This window comes from Vombatus ursinus, unplaced genomic scaffold (genome assembly GCF_900497805.2).
Source record: "Vombatus ursinus unplaced genomic scaffold, bare-nosed wombat genome assembly UNPS02014787.1, whole genome shotgun sequence".
NCBI lineage: Eukaryota > Metazoa > Chordata > Mammalia > Diprotodontia > Vombatidae > Vombatus > Vombatus ursinus.
The window spans coordinates 4,369,307-4,391,688 of record NW_020954565.1 but is presented as its reverse complement, the minus strand read 5'-3'; the positions used below and the strand labels follow the sequence as shown (position 1 = coordinate 4,391,688).

Genomic DNA, 22,382 nt, shown 5'->3' with positions numbered 1-22,382 from the left:
CAGTAGTCAGGTTTTACAGTCATTTTAATATAGCTGCACACAAATCACTGTTCACAGACCAAAGTTGTCAACATGATTTTTCTTCCCCACCCCCAGCAAATGTGATATGAATGGATTTCCTTCAATAATTCACATAAAATTGATATTGCAATAGTCATAATATATTATCATCTTCTTGTACTCATTCACTGATCATTTTGACAATAACACATAAAAAATCCAAGACACTTCTTTTTCTATTTAAAAAAAAGTTATTCACAACTTTTTTCTTTTACTTCTGCAAATTTATGATTCCCTTCTGAACCAGTTTAAAACAATTATTTGGTCCTACAGTCTATTCATTTTTATTCAGTCTATATGGGTTAAACTAAGCTAATCAGAGCCAAATATTTATTTCTATGACTTTCTAGTAAAACAAGATCTGGGTATTTTGTTGGTAAAGTATTACTCATACAGGACATCCTACTACATATAGCAGGATTAATCCTGAGGATTGGAGTTAAGTACTATGAACCTTTCTCACTAACATTTCTCATGTGAGCTTAAGTACAGCAGGAAGAGCATTTAGGGACCATGGTTGTTTTTTCCAAACTAATACTGTCTAGGGATACTGATAAATAAATGCATGATTAGTCTTAAAAAAGAAAACTGTAATAATGTATACTAATGGTCACTAAAAAAATTATGTTGCTAACAAGTCCAAATCTGCATCAAGCTCTTACGCTCTTAAAACTGTTTTTCTTTACTGAAGCGATGAATACCAGCATCTTGTGAATTTTTTTTCCTTTCATGATTTAAAGCTACTGAGAGAACATGTATGACTGACTACAGGCAGCAACAAACTCACACAGTGGAAGTGAAGTCTAATCTAGAAAACTTTCTTTTGAAAACAAATTTAAATGTAAAATTCTGAGAATGTTTCAATGTTGTCTGGTACAGAAAGGTTTATATTCCAAGGAGGAATGTTTAGTTAACTTTCATCTGCAGCCAGATGTAAAGCTTAAAAAACAAGGAACATCAAGATGCAGAGAAAATGAACAGGAGATCATCCAAAGGAGCAGAGAGAAAAAGAAAAACTGGCGCCCTACCAACCAACTACACTCATTTGCTAGTGACAGTCTTGTAACTAAACTGTGTAAATAAGACTGATTACCAAAAGAACTGAACTGGTCGTATAGTATTTAGAGTGGGTCCATAAAATCATTCTTTTCCTTCTGTTCTTTTCTTCTACATCCTTTTTTTTATTATGAGAAAATATTTATTCATCATAGATAAAATCATCCTAGAAAGTTCAAAATACATATTTTTGGTAGCAAATAGCAAGAAAATCTAAATCAAAATATATTCTAATCTTTGCACAATTACATATTTATAAATTTACCAAAATAGTCTTTAGCTTGACAATACATACATAATATAACACTGTACAGAAATGTAATAACAAGTGTATTATCGAAATACATTAAAAATAATCCTTCAAATCACCAGGCTCAACATGAAAAATTCCTTTTTAAAAACACACCGACAGAATCATTAACATCTCCATAAACATAACTTCAGTGCATTTACAGTATTCATTAACCAGAGCTTTCTGGTTTCAAGTCTCTCCTTGAGGTCTGATCTGAGTGCTTTCTTGAATTTTAAGGTTAAGAATGCAGAGATCTCCTCCCAGTGAGCAGTTTCTTTCCCTCAACATTGTTCTTCCTCATGAAGCAATGAGTTTCTAAGGGCTGAGCAGCTTTCATCGAAGCAGCAAGGCTTTAGTACTGAACATATTCAGACTGAAGGGACTGTGCAGAGGAGAAACACAAACCTGTGTTAAAATGCAAAGTCAGCAAAAACTTGCAATTGTGCATGCAGCAACCTCTACCTTCAAACCAAGGTAGTCTTATTCTATTATTCTACAGATAGATGAAATAAGCTTTTTAAAAAATAGAAAGTTTGGGGTGGGAGGGAATAAGTAAATCAGATGTCTATAACATATAGTTAACCGATTTTATAGTTAAATGGGTAAAAATAAATTTCAAAATCAAATCACAACTAGAAAGTGAAGAGGAAATAAAAAATTTCCAAATGTTATTTTACTTCAATATCATGACTGACATTTAAATACAATTAAATGACAAATATCCTTTGGGGGGGGAATGTACTTTTTATGTAATTCAATATAGCTCAATGATGCTACTTCTAATCAGAGTAATTAGCAACCTTGTAATTTTATTCTTTAAGACTTTTCTCTCTTCATAGACATTTCGTAAAATGGTTTCAAGAAAAAATATCTAAATAAAAAACCACCATTTCTTAAAGCTGATCCAGTGAGGGGAAAGGGTTCATGTGGGAGAATTTTACAATTATTCTGAATTCTATCAGAATGCCTAGTGCACAGTGGTAAGATTAGATAATAAGACACAAAATGAGTAGGAGTAAAACAGCAAATCACGCAAAAGAGAAAACAGAGCACATTGGACAACAGGAAAAATACAAAGATGGATAGAGAGTTCTCCAAGTAGTTTTTTTTTTTAAGCAACAAAACAACATAGGTCTTTTGTTCAAAAGGGAACTGTTACAAATTTGCCCCTAAATTCATCAAATCTAATTTTTTGGTGAACATTTACTCTATAACACCAAATACATTTTCTGCGTTCTAATAGTCACCTCTGAAAAAGGTGCTGAATTCAATTAGAAATGATATGCTGCACTTTATTAATGTATCTTAATATAGTTTACTAAGCATGCTATACTCACAACCCTGTAAGGTTACTATGGATTACAAGATAATACTCTTATCATTTTGTTACCCATAGAGGTATCACTAAAAAAAGAACTTGCCCTTTTCCTAAGAAATCTCATAAATTAATACATGCTGTCTTTCTAAAAACCCAAAGAATTTCAAAAAGCTTCAAAAAACTCAAAGAATTTCACTCGTTTTGTTTAATTCACCTGTATAATTCTGCCATAAAATCAAGGCCTATTTCCCAAATAAAATTTAATGACTGAGAGTTTGGATTGGAACAGAAAGTATCTAGTATGACAAACATTAATAACAAAAGACATTATTGAATCTATCTTAAACCAAAATTCTGGATACCAATAAACACAGAAAGAAAACGACTTTCTATATTCCATAGCATATTTATACATTTATAAATCAGGTTGGGCACAGTTGCTGGAGACAGTAGTCATGAATAGCATGCCCACAATTGCTACTACAGAAGGATTCTGTATTAGAAGGCATAGGTCCCCAAGTACGTAACTGTCCCACTAGTTTCCAACTCACTTGAACAGAGGGAAAAATATGGTGGGGAAGGGGAGGAAGGGGGAAAGGACGCACAAATAATAGTGACCTTGGCAGCAATTCCTAATGAACAAGAGTAAGAGAGCTTCCAAGAAAGTCCCTTGTACCCAGAAATACCAATTTAGTCGTTGCATTGTGCTGGAGGAAAGAGGGACTATATCCAAGACATGATTCTTCCTTATCATTGCCAAAACACATCTTTTGACAAATTGTGTTGTGGAAATAAACAGATGTGGCCTTTGCCCTGCAGATACATACAAGCTAAGAGAGAGGACAATAATATGGATAGAGACATAATGAAATGAACCAACCTTGAGTGCATACATAAATTATTATCTTGTTACTAGTATGAAGAAGGGAAAAGGATTGAGTGTGTGGTGGCCAATGAAAGGCAAGTTGTGAAGCTAAAACCTTAGACAGGATTGATCCAATGCTGCTTCCTTTCTCATTTATTTAAGGAAATCTTCAGGGAAAGGGTGGCTTTCAAGAGCTTTTAGGATAAGGGAAAAAAAGGCTGGCAAAGCAAAGGGTATATTCCAACCAAATTTAATGAATCAGTATATGGCTAGTGGAAATCTTTCACATTCTATCAACCAGCATAGAAGCGGTGGACAGTACAAGTGATTGGGGATTTTTTCCAACTCCATGGAAGTTTCACATGTGATATGTTAGTCATGGATTCCTTAAAATATTTTATTTTTCTCCTTTTTTATGATCATAAAAATCCACTATTAATTGGTCTTCACGTCGCTGACATTCATTAAAAACAAATAAAGAAAAAACCAAAAGAACCTTCAAAATTAACTTCTCAAATTCAAGTTCACTCAGTGTGGATTGTCTTTATTTCTGAATTTATCTGTAAACAGCTATAAATTCTCAATGAACACTTATGATTTCTCTTTCAGAAAGATCACAAATGAATCAGCAAGTGTCCCTTATTAAGTAGGTTTCTTCATTTAACATCAGTTAAAACACTAAACTAGAAAACTAAACCCATGGCTGATAGAACATCAAAGGTTTCCACTAGCCACATACTGATTCGTTAGCTTCTTTCTTCTCTCTCTCTTTTTTTAAATTTTTAGGCAATTGGGGTTAAGTGACTTGCCCAGGGTCACACAGCTAGTAAGTGTCAAGTGTTTGATCTGAGAGGAGATTTGAAGTCAGGTCCACCTGACTCCAGGGGTGGTGTTCTAACCATTGCGCCACCTAGCTGCCCCTTTCTTCTCTCTTTAAAGCAAAGAAAGCCTTTATTTGGCATAATGTCACACTAATTTCCAAAGAGCACATGCCATCATCTCTGCAAGACTCAATGCAATGTGAAACTTTAGGGGACAGAAAACAGAAAAGGCCTTAACAAATGATTCTAACTAGACTACTTTATACCAGATTTATATTCTTTGATTTAAATTCTAAAAAACATTTAGTTTCCTCAGTTTCTTTTCCACTGAGCTACTGCTACGTCCATTATGGTAGTGGGTTGGGAGTCCTTAGGGAAGAACTTATGGTTAATGTGTGAAGAAAGGCCTAGTGTATTTCAGAGTTTTAAAATCAGACAAATACTTCTATTGGGCTTTTGAAGTAAGGAAGCAGTAGCTGAGTATGACAGCATTAGATAAATTTCAAAAAATCTTAATCTTACTAGGCGGGAGGCCTGAAAGACAAATATGGAAGCCACCAGTCTCAGATAATAGAAGAATATAATAACATTTTCCCCTACAAAAAGCCTCGGCAGGTTCCCTGGCCATAGAAAACATCTCACAAATGACTTAAGTACCACCTCCTAACATGAGGCCTTTTCTGATCCATGATGGCCCATTTCCCCATCTCCTCTCATCTCCTCTCATCTCCTCTACCCCTAAACCCATTTTTGTATATATTTTGTATTTATTTTCTATGCACATGTTTCCATCTAGTAAAAAAATCTTAACAAAAGACTTTTGTTGAAGGGGTCCACTTTCTTTCCTAGTAGTGCACAATTACAGAAACTGAGAGGCCCCCAAGTCAGCACTTTCAGGTACACAACATAAACAGCGGGAGGCCTGAAAGACAAATATGGCAGCCACCAGTCTCAGATAATATACTTCAAAGAAGAATAGAATAACATTTTCCCCTACAAAAAGCCTCGGCAGGTTCCCTGGCCATAGAAAACATCTCACAAATGACTGAGCAAATGTTAGTAATATTACAGAATTGTAACATTATATAATTGTAATATTGTAATATAATATAATTATGATATTCTAACATAATATTATTATAGTATTATGGAATTGTAATAAATAAGTGACTAGCTATCAGCAACTTAAACTGGTAGCAAAGATATGTTTTACAGAATTTTTTTAAAAAGCAGTTTTGAAGTTATTGATTAGGATGGTTATATTTACTATCATGATAATAATAATCAGTAAGCAAGCACTTATAAATGCTTATAAAAACTGTACTAGGTGCTAAGAATATTGATAAAGAATGAAACTATTCTCAAGGAGCATACATTCTAAGGAATAATAATAATTTGTATCCCATCTCTCCTATGTATAGCACAGACTTCTGCACACAGTAGGCACTCACATATTTGGTGAATTAAATTAAACTAGAACTTCAAATGACTGGGTATTCTTTGGGACACTCTATTTTCTGTAGAAAAAGTTATTAAAATCAGAGATTTTTAAAAATAATAGCCAAGTTATGTTTGTGGCCAATACAATATTCAGACAAATTTCCTACATCTACAATAAAATGAAAATTGATGTTTACAATGATGACTTTGAAGGCAATTGTAAAATCTCATTTAGCAAAAGAAAATAAATATTTGGAATCTCATATTTATTAAGGTATAAAGTCAATACAGTTTTAAAAAAACAAAAAAAAAGTTCAGTAAATGTTTCACTGAGTTGGTCTGAATCTACATGAACAAGAAGAGAAACACATATGGATTTCTAACGCTTTAGTTTACCAGAAACTTAAGGAAACAGACAACCTAGTCTTAAGTGTTCTGGTTAGTAAAGCTTTTATTATACTTCCACAGCAGGGCCATATTGCTGCAGTAACTTGATACCAAATTCATCTGAGTTAGAAAAAAAAAAAGACAGCAACAGTAATTATAGCAATAAGAACAGAACTGAGTATTGGTGCTTTTGTCATTAATTAAAAAGGCGGTACTTTTACATGCTTATAATCTTGCAATTTTCGTCCCCAAAATAGAGTATCATCATTTATTTGGCAGTTAGGATGAATACTGTGAGGAGTTTAAAGCAGATTCATGTTATTTCCTTCATCCATCTGCTTCTCTTTTTTCCATCAGCCACCATCTTAGTTCAGGCCATCATCAATCTAATCTTGACTATTGCAGCAGCAACCTAAAGAGTTTCCCTGTTCCCAGCCTCTCCTTCCTTTACACTCATATACTACACAGCTGCCAAATTGATATTCTTAAAACATAGGTCTGAACACATCATTCCTCTGCTGTCGAAGCTTCCTATTTCTGCCTCTAGGATCAAACACAAAAATCTTCTGTCGTCTGAAGCCCCTCTTTCTAGACTAATTTCAATTTCACATCTTTCTCTTCTCTCTCTCTCTCTCTCTCTCTCTCTCTCTCTCTCTCTCTCTCTCTCTCTCTCTCTCTCTCTCTCCCCCCTCCATTCCAGCCAGAGAAGCCTATTTATTCTTTCCTGTACATAGTTCTGCCTTAATGCCTCTGCACAGGGTGCTCCCTATGTCTGGAATACTTTTCTTCTTGGACACCTTAACTCTATTCCAGGCTTGGCTTAAGTACCACCTCCTAACATGAGGCCTTTTCTGATCCATGATGGCCCATTTCCCCATCTCCTCTCATCTCCTCTACCCCTAAAACCATTTTTGTATATATTTTGTATTTATTTTCTATGCACATGTTTCCATCTAGTAAAACACACATTCCTTGAGAGCAAGGACTATTTTTTTTCTAATTTCCCCAGCAATTAGCACAGTGCCTGGCACACAGTATGTGTTTGATAAATATTTGTTGAATTGAGTAATAATGATAATAACAATCAAGCAAAGCCCAATCTGAACGGAGGAAAAATCTCCTTAAAACTTGTAGCTTAATAGATTTTATGTCAAAATAGGTCTCATCAAGAAATCTCATTCTCTGACAGTCGCAAGACTTCTGACATAAAACAATCTGTTAGGTATGGGGGATCAAGACAACTTGTTCTGTTCTGGAAATCTGCTGCTAATCTGTTTTGTCAGATGTGGGTAGTGACTTTAAAAAAATTAGCTATTCTGGGGGCGTTTCTTTTTTAAACAACCCAGTTACCTAATCATGGTAAAAAAAAGTCTAGTTATGGATATAAATACCATACTGATAGTTTAATAAATAAAACCACAGAAATTTCATTTTCTACTACATAAGACAATAATTTATAAATTTCAAGAAAAATATCTAAATATATTTACTAACAGTAAGGCAAAATGAGGTTTTTGGTACATAACAAATACAGTTACAGCAATTATGGCACCTGAGATGATAACAGTAAATGCAGCTTCCATTCCTATGGTACTTTACCACTTTATCAAGTGCTTTAAAATATTATTTTCTTTGATCTTAATTACAACCTTGTGAGATAGAGAATGTACAACAATTATAATTTCCGTTTCAAAGATGAGAAAACTGAGTCTCAGGGACATTACGTGACTTGCCTAAGACAGTAAATGACAGAGTAGAGACTCAAATACACGTCTTCTAAGTTTAAACCTGGTGTTCTTTTTACTACAATGGTTATGTTGCCATAATAAAAGGCCCAAGTCACCATTGATTATTCCCATCATTTTCTAGGCCATTGTTCCATATTGGCTTTTCTTGTTTTCAAATTTCCCCTTTATCCATTCTGTCAAGCTCTTTAAAAGTTTTAATGAGATAATAATTGTAAAGTACTTAGCACAGTGCCTCGAACATAGTAAGTTCTATATAAATGTTAATTATTATATAAATATATATATACACATACACACACACACACACACACACACATATATATATATATATATATATACACATATAAGTCAAAGTATTGAGTGTTTTGCTTTTGTTGTTATTGTTACAAGGAAGGGTTCAATCTGAAGGGGAATGGGACAGGGGAAATCCAGAAATCATGATGTAAAAATGAAAAGCAATGATAATTTTTTTAATTTTAAAGATTTTATAAAAGAACTAACCAATTTGAAGAAGAAGAGGCAGTTAGGTTTAAAAGCAAAACCTTTCCTAGCCTCTATACTCTGTTATTACTTTTATTTGGAGTAGTATTTAAAAGGATAAAGCTCATCGACATGCTTTATCTCATATTATCCTCACTGGACCCTATGTGAGGCAGATAGACTAAGTATTATTATCCCTATTTTTACAAGCGAATAAAATTGAGAACCAGAAAGAGAGTTGTAGGTTATTGAAAATGTTAGTGCTAAAAGGGCCCTTAGAGATCATTAAATCTCTTCTTTATAAAGGTAAGGAAACTGAGGCACAGAGCAACACTGGAAAGATCACACAGCTAAAGCCACTCACCTGGATATCATTTCTTTTTCTTCTCAATCCCTAAAGCATTTTGTCTCTTTTTTTAAGATGCTTACCTTACTACCTACCCGTTTTATTTCTTCCAACCCGGGACAAATACTTATTTACTAAGTATTTACTATATGCTGCCCACTGTGCTAAGCACCATGGTGACAGTAAGAGCCAAAGGACAGTCTCTACTCCCAAGGAGCTCACAATCTAATGACAGTGCCTTGTACCAAGTAGCAAAGTTTCAAATATTTGCTGAAGTTTAATCAATCCAAATAAAATCCCATTATCATAAGTGAAAAAAAGTTTTAATATAGTTTAGTTATTATACCTGCCCCTAACTAAAAGCCATCTTAAATACTATCCTTTAATACTGTTTGTTTTGAAAAAGTTTGTAAAACTATGGTTCCTGATTTCTTATGTTAGTTGTTGCAAATAACGAAAAATGAAAAACATGATACTAGAAAAGATTCTATTTTTGCTTCCTTTTGTACCTCTTGGGTACCACTGTTACCATGTCAACAGAATTTTTCAATTTTTGTACTTTATGACAATTTAGAACTATTTTACTAATGTAAAATCAATAAAATTATTTACCCAATATAAAAAGCATTTGTTTCTATTTCTACAGTATATGCTAATATGGATATCATGTAAACAGTGGTTTTTTTAGGATAAATAAAGTAAGTTTATATTGATATCACCATAACTACAATAACACACCTTTAGGTTTTTCAGTTTTGATAAAGTATATGCATTTCCCAAGATAGCATGGTATAGTACACAAAGGGGTCTGTCACCAGAATTAGAAAGATCTAGGTTAAGTCCTGACTCTGATAAAACTAGCTATGGGGACATGGGGAAGTCACCTAACCTCTGAGCACCCTCAGGGGACTCCAAGATTATAAATTATAGACTAGTTGCCAATTTTTTTAAGTAAAGAGAGTTTTTCACACCCAAAAATCTCTATTACAGAGGTATCCAAAACACTCAGTCCACCAAGTTCAAGGGAACCAAATTAAAATATATATGGGAAACAGTTTTTTAAAAATAAATTAAAATACAATAAAACATAGATAATGTTAATATGTGGTTTTCTAACTCCACATGAAGGCCTCAGGATCCTTATATAAGTTTAGTGGCCTCAATTCTATTTCTGTTTGACTGCTCTACTACACCAATAAAATCAAAGAGCAGTAAAAAGCAACTAGGCGGCACAGTGATTAGTGTGCTGGGCCTCAAGTCAGTAAGATCTCAGTTCAAATTTGGCCTCAGACACTTACTGGCTGTGTGCTTCAACAAGTCACTAACCTTTATCTGCCTCAGTAAAATGCGGATAATAATAGCACCTATTTCCCAGGTTTGTTGTGAAGATCAAATGAGATAATACTTGTAATAAAGTGTTTAGCACAGTGCCTGGAAACATAGTTCTTACTATGTTCTAGGCACCGTGCAAACACCAAAACAACAACAAGAAGTTAATTTCCCTGGTCTTCATTTTCAGGATCCTGAGATTTTAAGGAGAATAATATTTTTAAAATGCAAATTATATTAAAAATGTTCTTCCTACCTTTATATATAATTTTTTTGCAGTTTTTTTTCAAAAGAAAATTCAATGTGTACTTTTTATATTATTAGATATCAAACTATTGATATCCAATTGGACTCTGAAAACTATAAACTTATTGAGGAAAATTCTGCTATAATTCTCATTTTTCTCCATATTTTAGTCATGTAAAGCCATGGTACAAAAATATGTTAAATAATTCCCAGACTGTTGTATTTGGTTTGGTTTTCTGATAGCAAAACTTTCACTGTGAAAATAATGATGCATAGATAATTAAAGGAAACTGTAATCGTAACAACCAAATCAGTACTTTTTATCAGCCATATAAATCATTCACATTTCTTCTCTTAGGTATAGAAACCTAAAATCACCCTGCTCGCTTTCAGGTTGATACTTCTTGACTTTTTGGGTATAAATCATCTCCCCCTGCTTTTTTCTCTCTGTTTTCCCTGTTCTTCTCTAACTTTTTTAAATGAGGCTAGTGATTCTAAACACTTCTTTACTCTGTACTGAAAGAATGCCTTTCTAAAGCTATCAAGCACTGTGATACTAGAAGCAATTGACTGGGAATTTCAAGTAACTGGCTAAGAATCCACATAGCACAGTAAGATCTACCAGGAATGTATTCCTTGTGGAGAAAACGGTGCTAGTCTTCTACATGTGGTGTTCGACCTTTGGTCATCTGAGCAGTTTAGATGGTCATCTGAACAGTTTAGATCATCACCCTTACAGAGATCCTGTGTCATTACCAAGCATTTTCACCAGCAAAAAATTAAATATCTTTTGACCTAGCCAGGCCACTACTAGGCCTATATCCCAAAGATATCAAAGAAAGAAGAAAAGGTACTCTATGTACAGAAATATTTACAACAGCTATTTTTGTGGTAATCAGAAAATAAAGGGGTACCCATCTACTGGAAAATGGCTAAAAAAAACTGTGGTATATAAATGTGATGAATATCAGTGTCATTAAAAATGCAAAGAAGAAATAAAATTATCAGTTTTTGCAAATGATATGATATACTTAAAGAACCCTAGAAAGCCAACTAAAAATTAAATGAAATAACTATTAATTTCAGCAACCAACAAATCTCAGCAAAGAGTTAGAAAGTGGAATTCTATTCTGAATTATACAAGCTATAGAGTATCAGGGAGCATATATACCAAGATTCATCTAAAGACTACACGAATCTAACTATAAAATACTCTTTGCAGAAACACAGACCTAAAATATTGGAGAAATATTAATTACTTACGGGTCAAGCCAATATGATAAAAATAGCAATACCATCTAAATTAATTTACTTAATTCAGTACTATACCAATCAAACTCTCAAAAGAATATTTTACAGAGCTAGAAAAAAATCACAACAAAATTCAAAGGAGGAACAAAAGGTAAAGAATCTCAAGAGTTAAAATGGAAAAAAAGTAGGGTAAATGGGCATATGCTAGTACCAGATCTCAAACTGTACTACAAAGCCATAACCATTAAAACTATTTGGTACTGGTTAAAAAAGAGAGAGATTGCTCAGCGGAACAGATAGGCACACAACATACAAAAGCAAACAAATACAATAGCAAGGTGTTTCAAAAAACCTAAAGATACCAGTTATTGGAGATACTCATTATTTGGTTAAAAACTACTAGGAAAACTGGACGGTAATCTGGCAAAAATTAGTTTTAGACCAACAATATACCAGGATGAGTTCTAAATAGGTACAGGACCTAGATATAAGAGGTCTCCTCATTAATAAATTAGAGGAGAAAGGAAGAAATTATCTTTCAGATCTATGGACTGGGGGAGAGTTCATGGCTAAACAAGTGTTAATGTAAGATAAAATGGACAATTTTCGATCATGTAAAATTAAAAGGTTTTGCACAAACAAATTTAGTGTAAAAATTGGAAAGGAAATAGATATCTGGCAAAAAAAAAATCTTTAAAACAAAAATTTCCCTGGTTAAAATGGCATATACAAGAAATATAAGGAATCAATTCAAATTTTTAAGATTAAGAGCCATTTCCCAATGGATTAATGATCAAATTATATGAACAGGCAATTTTCGAAAGAAGAAATCCAAGCTATCAACAATCATATAAAAATGCTCTAAAGGCAAATATACATTTATTAAGCACCTTCTATGTGCCAGGCTCTGTGCTAAATGCTTTGCAAATATTATCTCATTTGATCCTCATGACAACCTTGGGAAGTAAATGCTATTATCCTGATTTTACATTGAGGAAAATGAAGCAGGTTGCACAGGTTCAGAGGGCCAGTAAGTATGTAAGGCCAGATTTAAACTCAGGTCTTCCTGACTTCAAGCCCAGCACTTGACTAGTTGCCTAAATCACTAATAATTATAGAAATGTAAGTTCAAGTACCTATCAAAATGGCAAAAATAACAAAAAAAAAGGAAAACAGCAAATGTTGCAGGAGCTGTAAGAGGTACCAGTGTACTGGTGTTGAGCTGTGAATCAGTCCAGTCATTCTGGAGAGCAATTTGGAACTAGTCCCAGAAAGTTACCAGATTGGGCATACCCTTTGTCCCAGGTGTACCACTCACAGTTATACTCCAAAGTAAGAGGAAAGGCATATGTGTCTATATGTACATATGTATATTTTGTACATATCTATATGTATAAAAATATAGTCACATTTTTCACGGTAGCAAACCTTGGAAACTAAGAAGATATCCTCCTACTAGGGAATACCTAAGCAACTATGGTATATTAATTTAATATAATATTATTGTGACATAAGAAATTATGAAGTGGTCAACTTCAGAGGAAACTAGACAGACTTTTATAAACTGATACAGAGCAAAATGAGCAGAAGAACAATCTATACAATGACACCAACATTATAGAGAAAAACAACTTTGAAAGACTTTACAACTCTGATCAACACAATGATAAACCATGAATCCGAAAGGGAAGATGAAACATGCAACTCATCTCCTGAAAAGTAATTAACTTAAGATGCAGAGAGACATACATTTTCAGACACAGCTGACATGGGAATTTGTTTTGCCAAACTATTTTAAAAATTTGCTCTTTGGGGGCAGTGGGAGTAGGGTTTGGTGGTATAGATGAGTAAAAAAAAAAACCTTGTTACTTGAAAAATAAAAATAATAAAATATTTTAAAAGAAAAAAAATAAATGACAAAATGAATAGTTTTAGAGGGAACTTGATTAAGATCTATGAACTAATGCAGAGTAAAGTGAGTAGAATTAGGAGAACAATTTATATGATGACAACTCCATTATTGAGAAAAGCAATTTTGTAAGACATCAGAACTCAGATCAATGCAATGATAACTACATGCCTAAAGGACTGAAGATGAAGCATGTGCTTAAAATGCAGAGAGACATATTTTAATATGGTTGATGTAGGAATTGATTTATTGTGTTGGAATAAGCATATTTGTTTTGTTTGAATGTTTTGTTTTTTTTACTGTTTAACAGAGGGGAAGTAAGAGAGAGATAATAAATCTCTCATAAATAAATCAAAATAAAAATAAGTATTTTAAAATATTTAAAAGAAATTACCAACTTTTTGGCAACTAAAATTCTCCTTATTAGACTAAAATAAACTCTCCATCAAAAAAATCTAATTTTAGAAAAATACAAAACAAAGACTTGATTTCTTTCTTGAGAAAAATTCTTCAGTAAACATAACTGTAGTTCTTACTATTCATATTAAGTGTGCTAGACACAAGATACAAAGAAATAAAAGACTATCTCTGCACATGCATTAGAATATATTTGAGTATCTATATAAATGTAAATATACAACCATTAAATAATGATGCAAGGAAACATGCTATTAAATGACAAGGAAACATACTATTAAATGACAAGTGAGCAGTACAAAAAAATAAGTGTTTAGAGGAAGGGATATTCACCATGGTTACAAGGGTCAAAGGAAAGCTTAGTGCAGGAGGCAGGACCGAATCTGAGTACTGAATGGGTAGAATATGGTCGGAGAGAGAGGAGAGAAAGGTATTCCAAGTAGGGAGTAGAGTGATAAGGATAAGCATGGAGGCTGCTTATTGGTGAATTTGACAACTCTGATTTAGGATAATTAGAAGCAGGAGCAGGAAAGATTGGCTTAGAACTTTAATAAATTCTGCAGCTGAACATTTTTACTGTAGTAATTTCTAAAATGCTATTGCCACTTTTCTGCCAATTAGTTTTTCAACAGTTCCAATGTCATTATTTTAGTCTTTATTTTATTTTCTCCTTGCTTCTGATGTCACAATATAAATCACTATTACATGGCTTTGGCTCTTTTTAGAGATTTAGGTAAGACCCAACTTTGTGAAATCATTACAAAGCATATATAGATCATGAGATAAGTCCTATTGCAGTAGAATATGGAAAAAATATGTTGGAGTTGAGAGTATCTGGGTTCCAATCTTAGCTCCTACATATTAATCATTACGATGTACTCTTTAATCCAATGACACTGCCTCCTTACTGTCCCTCACACAAGAAATTCTTATTCCCAATTCTTGGCATTTTCACATTTTCTCCTCCCATTCCTAGAATTATTTTTCATCATCTCTGCCTCCTGGCTTCCTTCAAGTCCTAGTCAAAATCCTACTTTCTACAAGAAGGCTTTTCTGATCCCTCTTCATGCTAGTGCCTTCTTCTATTGGTTACTTCCAATTTATCCTCTGTAAGACTTGTTTGTACACAGTGGTTTGCATGTTTTCTCTCCCATCAGACTGTGAGCTCCTTGAGAGGAGGAACTGTTTTTTGCCTTTCTTTGTATCCCCAATACTTAATATATTGCCTGAAATACAGGAGGTGCTTAATAAATGCTTTTTGACTGACTATCAAAGTTATAGTTCAACACAAACTTTCAGTTCAAATGCCCAACATTATTAGAATCTCTCAGCTAAATAATAGCATTAAATTTAAGGAGATGTCATGACAGGAAGAAGAGATTAAAAAACCATAGCAACATCAAAAATCAAAGACAGATAGAAAGGTATAACTCCCAAGTCTTAGTGATTAAATATAATTCTTCAAGTGAGGATAGGATGACAGTGTTCAAAGAGAGAAATGAAAAAGGAAAAACACATCTACTCAAAGTCACGAAAAGTCAATAAATACTACTAGAAATGAGAGGCTGTTTAAATAATACAGTGAAATAATATAATTGAGATTTGGAGTTTTTAAAAAATCTGCAAATATCTCAACTAGAAACAGCTATGTGCTGGGTTTGGTGGCAAAATGCCTATAATTCCAGCTGCCAGGGAAGCTCAGATACAGTGGGCTATACCAATCAAGTGTTTGCTCTAAATTCAGAATCAATATCACAATCTTCAGAAACAAGAGTCACCAAGTTGCCTAAGGAGGAATTAACTGGCATAGGTCAGAAATGGGGCAGGTCAAAGCTCCCATGCTGTAGGACCATCTCTGTGAGTAGGTAAGTCCTTAAATTTCCAGCCTGGGCAAGATGAAGAGACTCATTTTAAAAATAAATAAAAAGAACTATGTAGGGCTAGATTTCCAAAGGGGAAAGAAGAAGTGTGTGTTAGAGATCTCCTATCAATTCAGAAGCTGCTTACTGATGACAACATTCCAATACTGAAAATGCCTCATTTCTCAAATATAGAGGGAACTGAGACAAATTTATAAAAATATGAGCCATTCCTCAATCAATAAATGGTTAAAGGATATGAACAGGCAGTTTCAGAACTATCAACAGTCATGTGAAAAAAAATGCTCTAAATCGCTATTGATTAAAGAAATGCAAATTAAAACACTTTGAGGTACCATCTCATACCTATGACAGTGGTTAATATGACAGAAAAGGATAATGACAAATGTTGGAGGGAATATGGAAAAATTGGGAGACTAATGCAACATTGGTGGAGTTGTAAACTAGTCCAACCATTCTGGAGAACAATTTGGAACTACACCCAAAGGGCTATAAAACTGTGTATACCCTCAGACCCAGCAATACTACTACACCTGTATCCCAAAGAGATCATAAAAATGGGGAAAAGGTCTATTTGTACAAAGTATTTATAACAGCTCTTTTTGTGGTGGTAAAGAATTGGAAACTGAGGTGATGCCCATCAACTGGGAAATGGATGAACAAGTTGTGGGATATGATTGTTATGGAATACTATTGTTCTATAAGAAATGATGAGCAAGATGGTTTCAGAAAAACCTGGGAAGACATATATGAACTGATGCAAAGTAAAGTGAGAAGAACTGGGAGATCACTGTGCACAGTAACAGCAATGCTGTAACAATTATCAATTGTGAAAGACTTAGCTACTCAGATCAAAACAATGATCCAAGACAATTCCAAAGGACCCATGATGAAAAATGCAATCCATCTCCAGAGAGAGAGAACTGATGAACTGTGAGTGCAGCCTGAAGCATAATTTTTTATTTTTTCTTGGTGTGTATATGTATGTGCATGTGTTTGTTTTGCAATGAGGTTAATATGGAAATTTGTTTATGTGACTCCACATTTCAATATCATATTGCTTGCCTTTTCAAGGGGTGAGAGAGGAGCAAGAGGGTGGAAGAGAATTTAGAACTCAAAATTTTCTAAAATGAATGTTAAAAAAAAGTACATGTAATTAGGAAATATTTAATGAAATAAATAAAAATATATTAAACTAGAAAAAAAATTCCAATGCTGAAATCTAGCACTCTACGCTTGATTTAACTCTTCCTCTAGTTCATAGGGATTTAAAAATTTTAAATTTCTTTGAATATTCTTAGAAAAAAAGAATACTTTGCTGTGTTCCTATTATATGCTTATCCTAGATAGATTTTATTATAATAGACACTTTCTCCAACATGATCATAATAAAAGTGGGCACTTAACTAAAGTACCAGTCCACTATTTCATCCTGATTTAAATGTAAACGAATAAGACCGGGGTAAACAATTTAACAATTTAATTAATTCCTTTGATCAAACATTAAAGGAGCATCTATTATACATAAGTAACATATATGCCTAGCACTAGTGAAGTATAAAAGTCATAGATACAGCTCACAATCTAGTTTGGGGAATAAGACTAAATGAGAAATTTCTATCCTAACCCCCTCTCTAGTCTTCTTCTACTTTATTACTCCCCACACTACAATTAGCTCCGCTGGTCTGCTTGATGCTCTTCACAGGTGACACGTCATCTCCTGATTCTCTGCCTTTGCACTGGGGGCACCCCTCCCCCAATCCCTAGGATGTTCTTCCTCCCTCACCTCTACCGTGGTATTTCCCTTGCTTCCTTCAAGACTCAGCTCAAATCCCACCTTCAGCAGAAGGCCTTTTATGGCTTCCCCCACTACTACTGTCTTCCCTTTTATTTTCAGTATTCCTTACACGTCCCTAATTATTTGCATGCTGGTTTCCCCATTAGAACATGAGCTGCTTGAGGGCAGGAATCATATTTTGTCTTTTTTTTTTAATGACCAGAATTTATCATAGTGCCTGGTACAAAGTAAGCAATTAATAAACACTTGTTGATTGACTGATAATACATACTGATAAAGTACTAAATTGTGAACTAGAAAATTTAAAACTAGAACAGCACATAATAATGAGCTAGTTGTAAAATACCAATAATAAGTGCAAAAGGACTTTGAAAACGGAGATGTTATTGTGGAATGGGCATTAAAGTATGGGTATGCTGGGGCAAAGAAGTGAAGATAAACTACTCTCTGTCACCTCTGGGATCAAATATCAATTCCTGCTTTTGGCATTCAAAGTCCTTCATAACCTGATCTGCCTCCTTTCTAGTCTTCTCCTACCTCAACACCCACATCACTTATCTGCATCCACCCCTGCCCAAGTACTCTAGGATCCAGTAACAATGACCTCCTGACTGTTCGTGGAACAAGATGCTCCATCTCCTGACTCCAAAGCATTTTCACCAGCTGTTCCTCCAAGCCTTGAATGCTCTCCCCTCCTCATCCCTGCCTCTGGCTTTTCTGGCTTCCCTGGCTTCCTTTAAGTTCCAGCTAAAATTCCACCTTCTATGCACAGCCCCTTAATGCTCTTGCCTTCCCTCTGTTAATTGTTTCCAATTTAGTCTGTATACATCTTGTTTGTACACAGTTGTCTGCATGTTGTCTCCTCCATTAATTATGAACTCATTGAAAGCAAAGACTGTCTTTTGTCCTGTGAATCCCCAGAACTTAGCAAACTGCCTGCCACATAGAAGGCATTAAGTAAATGTGACTGACTGAGGAGATTTTAGGGACAGGAGAGAGCGTGAGAAAAAAAACACAGAGGAAGAAATGAGTAGGCATGTGGCAGGTGGGTAGGGAAACCTAGGATAAAGAATAACCGGAATGTAGGATCCATACATTAGAGAATGGGAGAGAATAAAGCTGAATATTTGATGGTGAATCTGGAAATGTTTTGCTGAATGAATTAAAATGGGGGGGGGACACAGAAGACAACAGAAGAAAGAGACTGGTTAGGCTAGAAGGTAATTCACAGAATCACAGAATGTCTTAATCAAAAAGGACCTCACTGGAGCAGCTAGGTGGTTCAGTGGATAGAGCACCAGCCCTGGAGTCAGGAGGACCTGAGTTCAAATCCAGCCTCAGACACATAACACTCACTAGTTGTGTGACTCTGAGCAAGTCACTTAACCCCAATTGTCTCACCCAAAAACAAAAAACAAAAAGAACCTCATTCAACATCTAGTCTAACTACCTCATTTTATACATAAGAGAACTGAAGTCCAAAGGTTCAGAGATTTACCCAGGAATACACAACTAGTCAATTACAAAATCAGAACTCAATCTCATTTCCAGTGGTTTCAGATCATGGAAATTAGGATGGAGATGAAAGAAGAAATCTGAGAAACATTGACTGAAATACTGATATTATATTCAAATCTCATTGAGAAAGTAATCCTCTGAAGGGTATATGGATTAACATCTAAGACTAAATAATGGCACTTCACGGGTATTGCTACTTAATAGTCAGCTAGGTGAGAATTCTTTATTTATCTAGCATTTATCTAGCCCTTGACAGTTTATAAAAATGCTTTGCAGCCATTCTCTCACCACAACCCTGTGAAGTGGCTACTACAGTTATTGTAATTCAAATTTTTTAAGGTAATTGGGGTTAAGTGACTTGCCCAGAGTCACACAGCTAGTAAGTGTCAAGTGTTTGGTCTGAGGCCAGATTTGAACCCAGGTCCTCCCTGACTTCAGGGCTGGTGCTCTATCCACTGCACCACCTAGCTGCCCCTTTGTAATTCACATTTTATAGATGAGAAAACTGAGGCTGATGGACTAAGTCACTTGCCCAAGATCCTACAGCTATGAAATATCTGAGGCAGTAATGAATCCCAGTGCCCTGAACAAATCAAAGGAGCTCCCTGGTCCCCAGGCCTGTAGCTGGGATGAGTGAACTGAAATTGGATGGGCCATGAATCCTCATATCAATGACATGGACCACTAGGTTTACATCATGGAATCATGGAATCATAGATTTAAGGCCAGAAAGGACCTTAGAAGAAATCAAGTCCAATCTCCTCATTTTACAGATGAGGAAACAGGCATTGAGAGGGCAAGGGACTTGCCCTGGGCCACACATCTAATAAGTACCTGAGGCAACATTTGAAATGATACCTTCTTGACTCCAAGTTCAGTGTTCTATCCACTATTCCATTCTGGTACCTCCATTCTCTGTAGTATAGATTCTACCACTAGAAAATGAGGATGATGACATTTGTAAACCCCAAAAGTCTATAAAAAACACTTGTTTGCACTTGTCTGTTATAACTCTTGTTATCCTCAGATGAATAGTGCTACATAAATATGGCATAAAAACAGCTTGGTATAATGGATAGAGTGCTGGATCTGGTGTCAGGAGAGTATGGGTTCAAATCCAGCTTCAGGATACTTCCTCAGGATTCTCATTTCTTAGGGTTGTTTGTGAGAATCAAATGAAATAAAGGATGCACTGCACCTGGCAAACCTTTACGTGTTATACAAATGTCCAGTTATCATTATCATTAATTATTAATATAAATATCACAGCTACAATCCCTATTGATCACAATTGTTACAGTTTGGATTTATTTCATTGTATTTCTCTGATTTTTCTCTTTCTGAAGGACAGTCTCACTGGAGCTCATTAATAAAACTGTAAGTAAGTCAGGTGCCAAGAAAGTAGCCAACAAAAAAAATTTAAAGTTATATTTATAATTCCTACTAGCACTTGTGGGGAAAACAATGGTACTTAAAAAAAAAAGTAGTTTCTTGGCCTTTGGAAACTATGTATTAAACTCCTTTATCACCTAAAGCAATTAAAAAAACTCAACACAAGTTGAATTTAAGAACAGTATAAAAAAATTAAAAATCTTGAAAATGTTGACATATAACAGAACTCTAGAACTCTGATTTTTTTTAATAAATATTTTTTCTCGGGGCAGCTAGGCAGCACAGTGGATAGAGCACCAGCCCTGAAGTCAGGAGGACCTGAGTTCAAATCCAGCCTCAGATCAAACACTTGATACTTACTAGCTGTGTGACCCTAGGCAAGTCACTTAACCCCAATTGCCTAAAAAAACAAAAACAAAAACAAAAAATAAATAAATAAATAAATATTTTTTCCCCTCTCTGAAAATTTTGCCCACTTATTCCCTTGACTGGAAAAGTCCTCCAATTAGAAAAATCAATAAATTTACGAAAATGAAGTTATTCAGAATGAGACCACCACTACAAGACAGACCCCATCCTGCTCCTAGAAAAGAGCAAAAAAAAGGGTCAAGTTTCCCAAAAGAGGTGGAAACAAAGTTTGACAACTGCTTTGTTTTTATCAAAACTATAAGAGTTCTTCATTGTTGCTTCTTATCATGTGTGCTAAAAACCTTTAATCACAAAATAAGTAAAGTGTGTTTTACATGTACTGTTTTTCTGGGCTGAGCTATTACATAAAGCTGAAGAACAAGTGAAGCTTCTCAAAGAAAAATGTTAATCATAGCTTGTAAAGTAAAAGAGTCCCTCTAAATGCTACCCCCACCAGCAGTTCTCTTGAAATCAATCAACTGATAGTTCAAAAAGCATTTTTAAGTACCTACTATATATGTTCCAGGCACTATGCTAAGCAGCATTATTCCCAAGAGGACTTAATACAAGATAACCACCCATGATTCTCATCTTCAAATTCAGATATCATTATGGCTAGTATCATTAGAAAAAAAAATGAAAGATGGACTATTTTACTTGAGACAATAAAGAAACTAAACTTGGCATCCAGCATAAATGTCTTTCACATCTTAATTTGTTCCACATAAATGAGAGTTTCCATACCAATCCAGGCTTTCTGTCATCAATCCACCGGGGTCAAAGTGTCCAGCTGCTGCTGGCAGGAGGCTTTCCAAGATATATTTTTTTTTTAAGAAAAAAAAAGGACAAGACTTGTTCTTGTTTCTCCTTATTTAATGGAGGCAGGAAGAAAAGGAGGGAATAAAATTGTGTCATGCTGGACAATTCTATACATAAACGATTTCCTTTAAAATGAGATGGTAAACTGGGGGAGGGAGGAGTGTATAAGTAGTTGCCTATACAGGCTATTATTTTGAATACAGTTATTAGAAAACTATTCCAGCCCAACCAGAGGATGGATGAGTGGAAGGAGATGAAAAGAAATAAAGAATTACAGAGTAAGACAAAAATGTTACATAAAAATCATCAGAGGAAAAAAAGCAACATCAGGTAAAAGATGACATCTAAAATTTTTCAGGTCTCCAGTAGCAGGGAGGAAGACTGAAGCTATTAGCCTAATATTTCAGCTCAAATAACCAATTCCCCTGGCATTTATATCTGACATACTTCAAATGTGACTCAGACACCCCTTTCTGCTCTTTTTAATCTCCTTGGGATAGATCTATATTTATTTATGTATGACTCCTAATCCCAAAATGGGCATATTAAAGTCTGTAGGAGTTAAGAACAATTAACAAGTCAATGAATCATAGTTTTGTTTA

General features: G+C 34.6%; 1 protein-coding gene across 4 annotated transcripts in view; it reads right to left on the bottom strand.

Moving 5' to 3' along the window:
* The window catches only part of CDC14A (cell division cycle 14A), a 291,416-nt gene that overhangs the window by 64,136 nt on the left and 204,898 nt on the right, over positions 1-22,382 (bottom strand). For 2 of the 4 annotated variants that reach the window (XM_027868268.1, XM_027868269.1), the window contains one exon: positions 7-1,790. The exons of the other annotated variants lie outside the window; for them this stretch is intronic. In XM_027868268.1, the coding sequence (XP_027724069.1) occupies positions 1,761-1,790 (30 nt within the window). In that variant the 3' untranslated portion in view covers positions 7-1,760. Of the gene's footprint in view, positions 1-6; positions 1,791-22,382 lie in introns of those variants that run through there. 4 annotated transcript variants of the gene reach the window in all.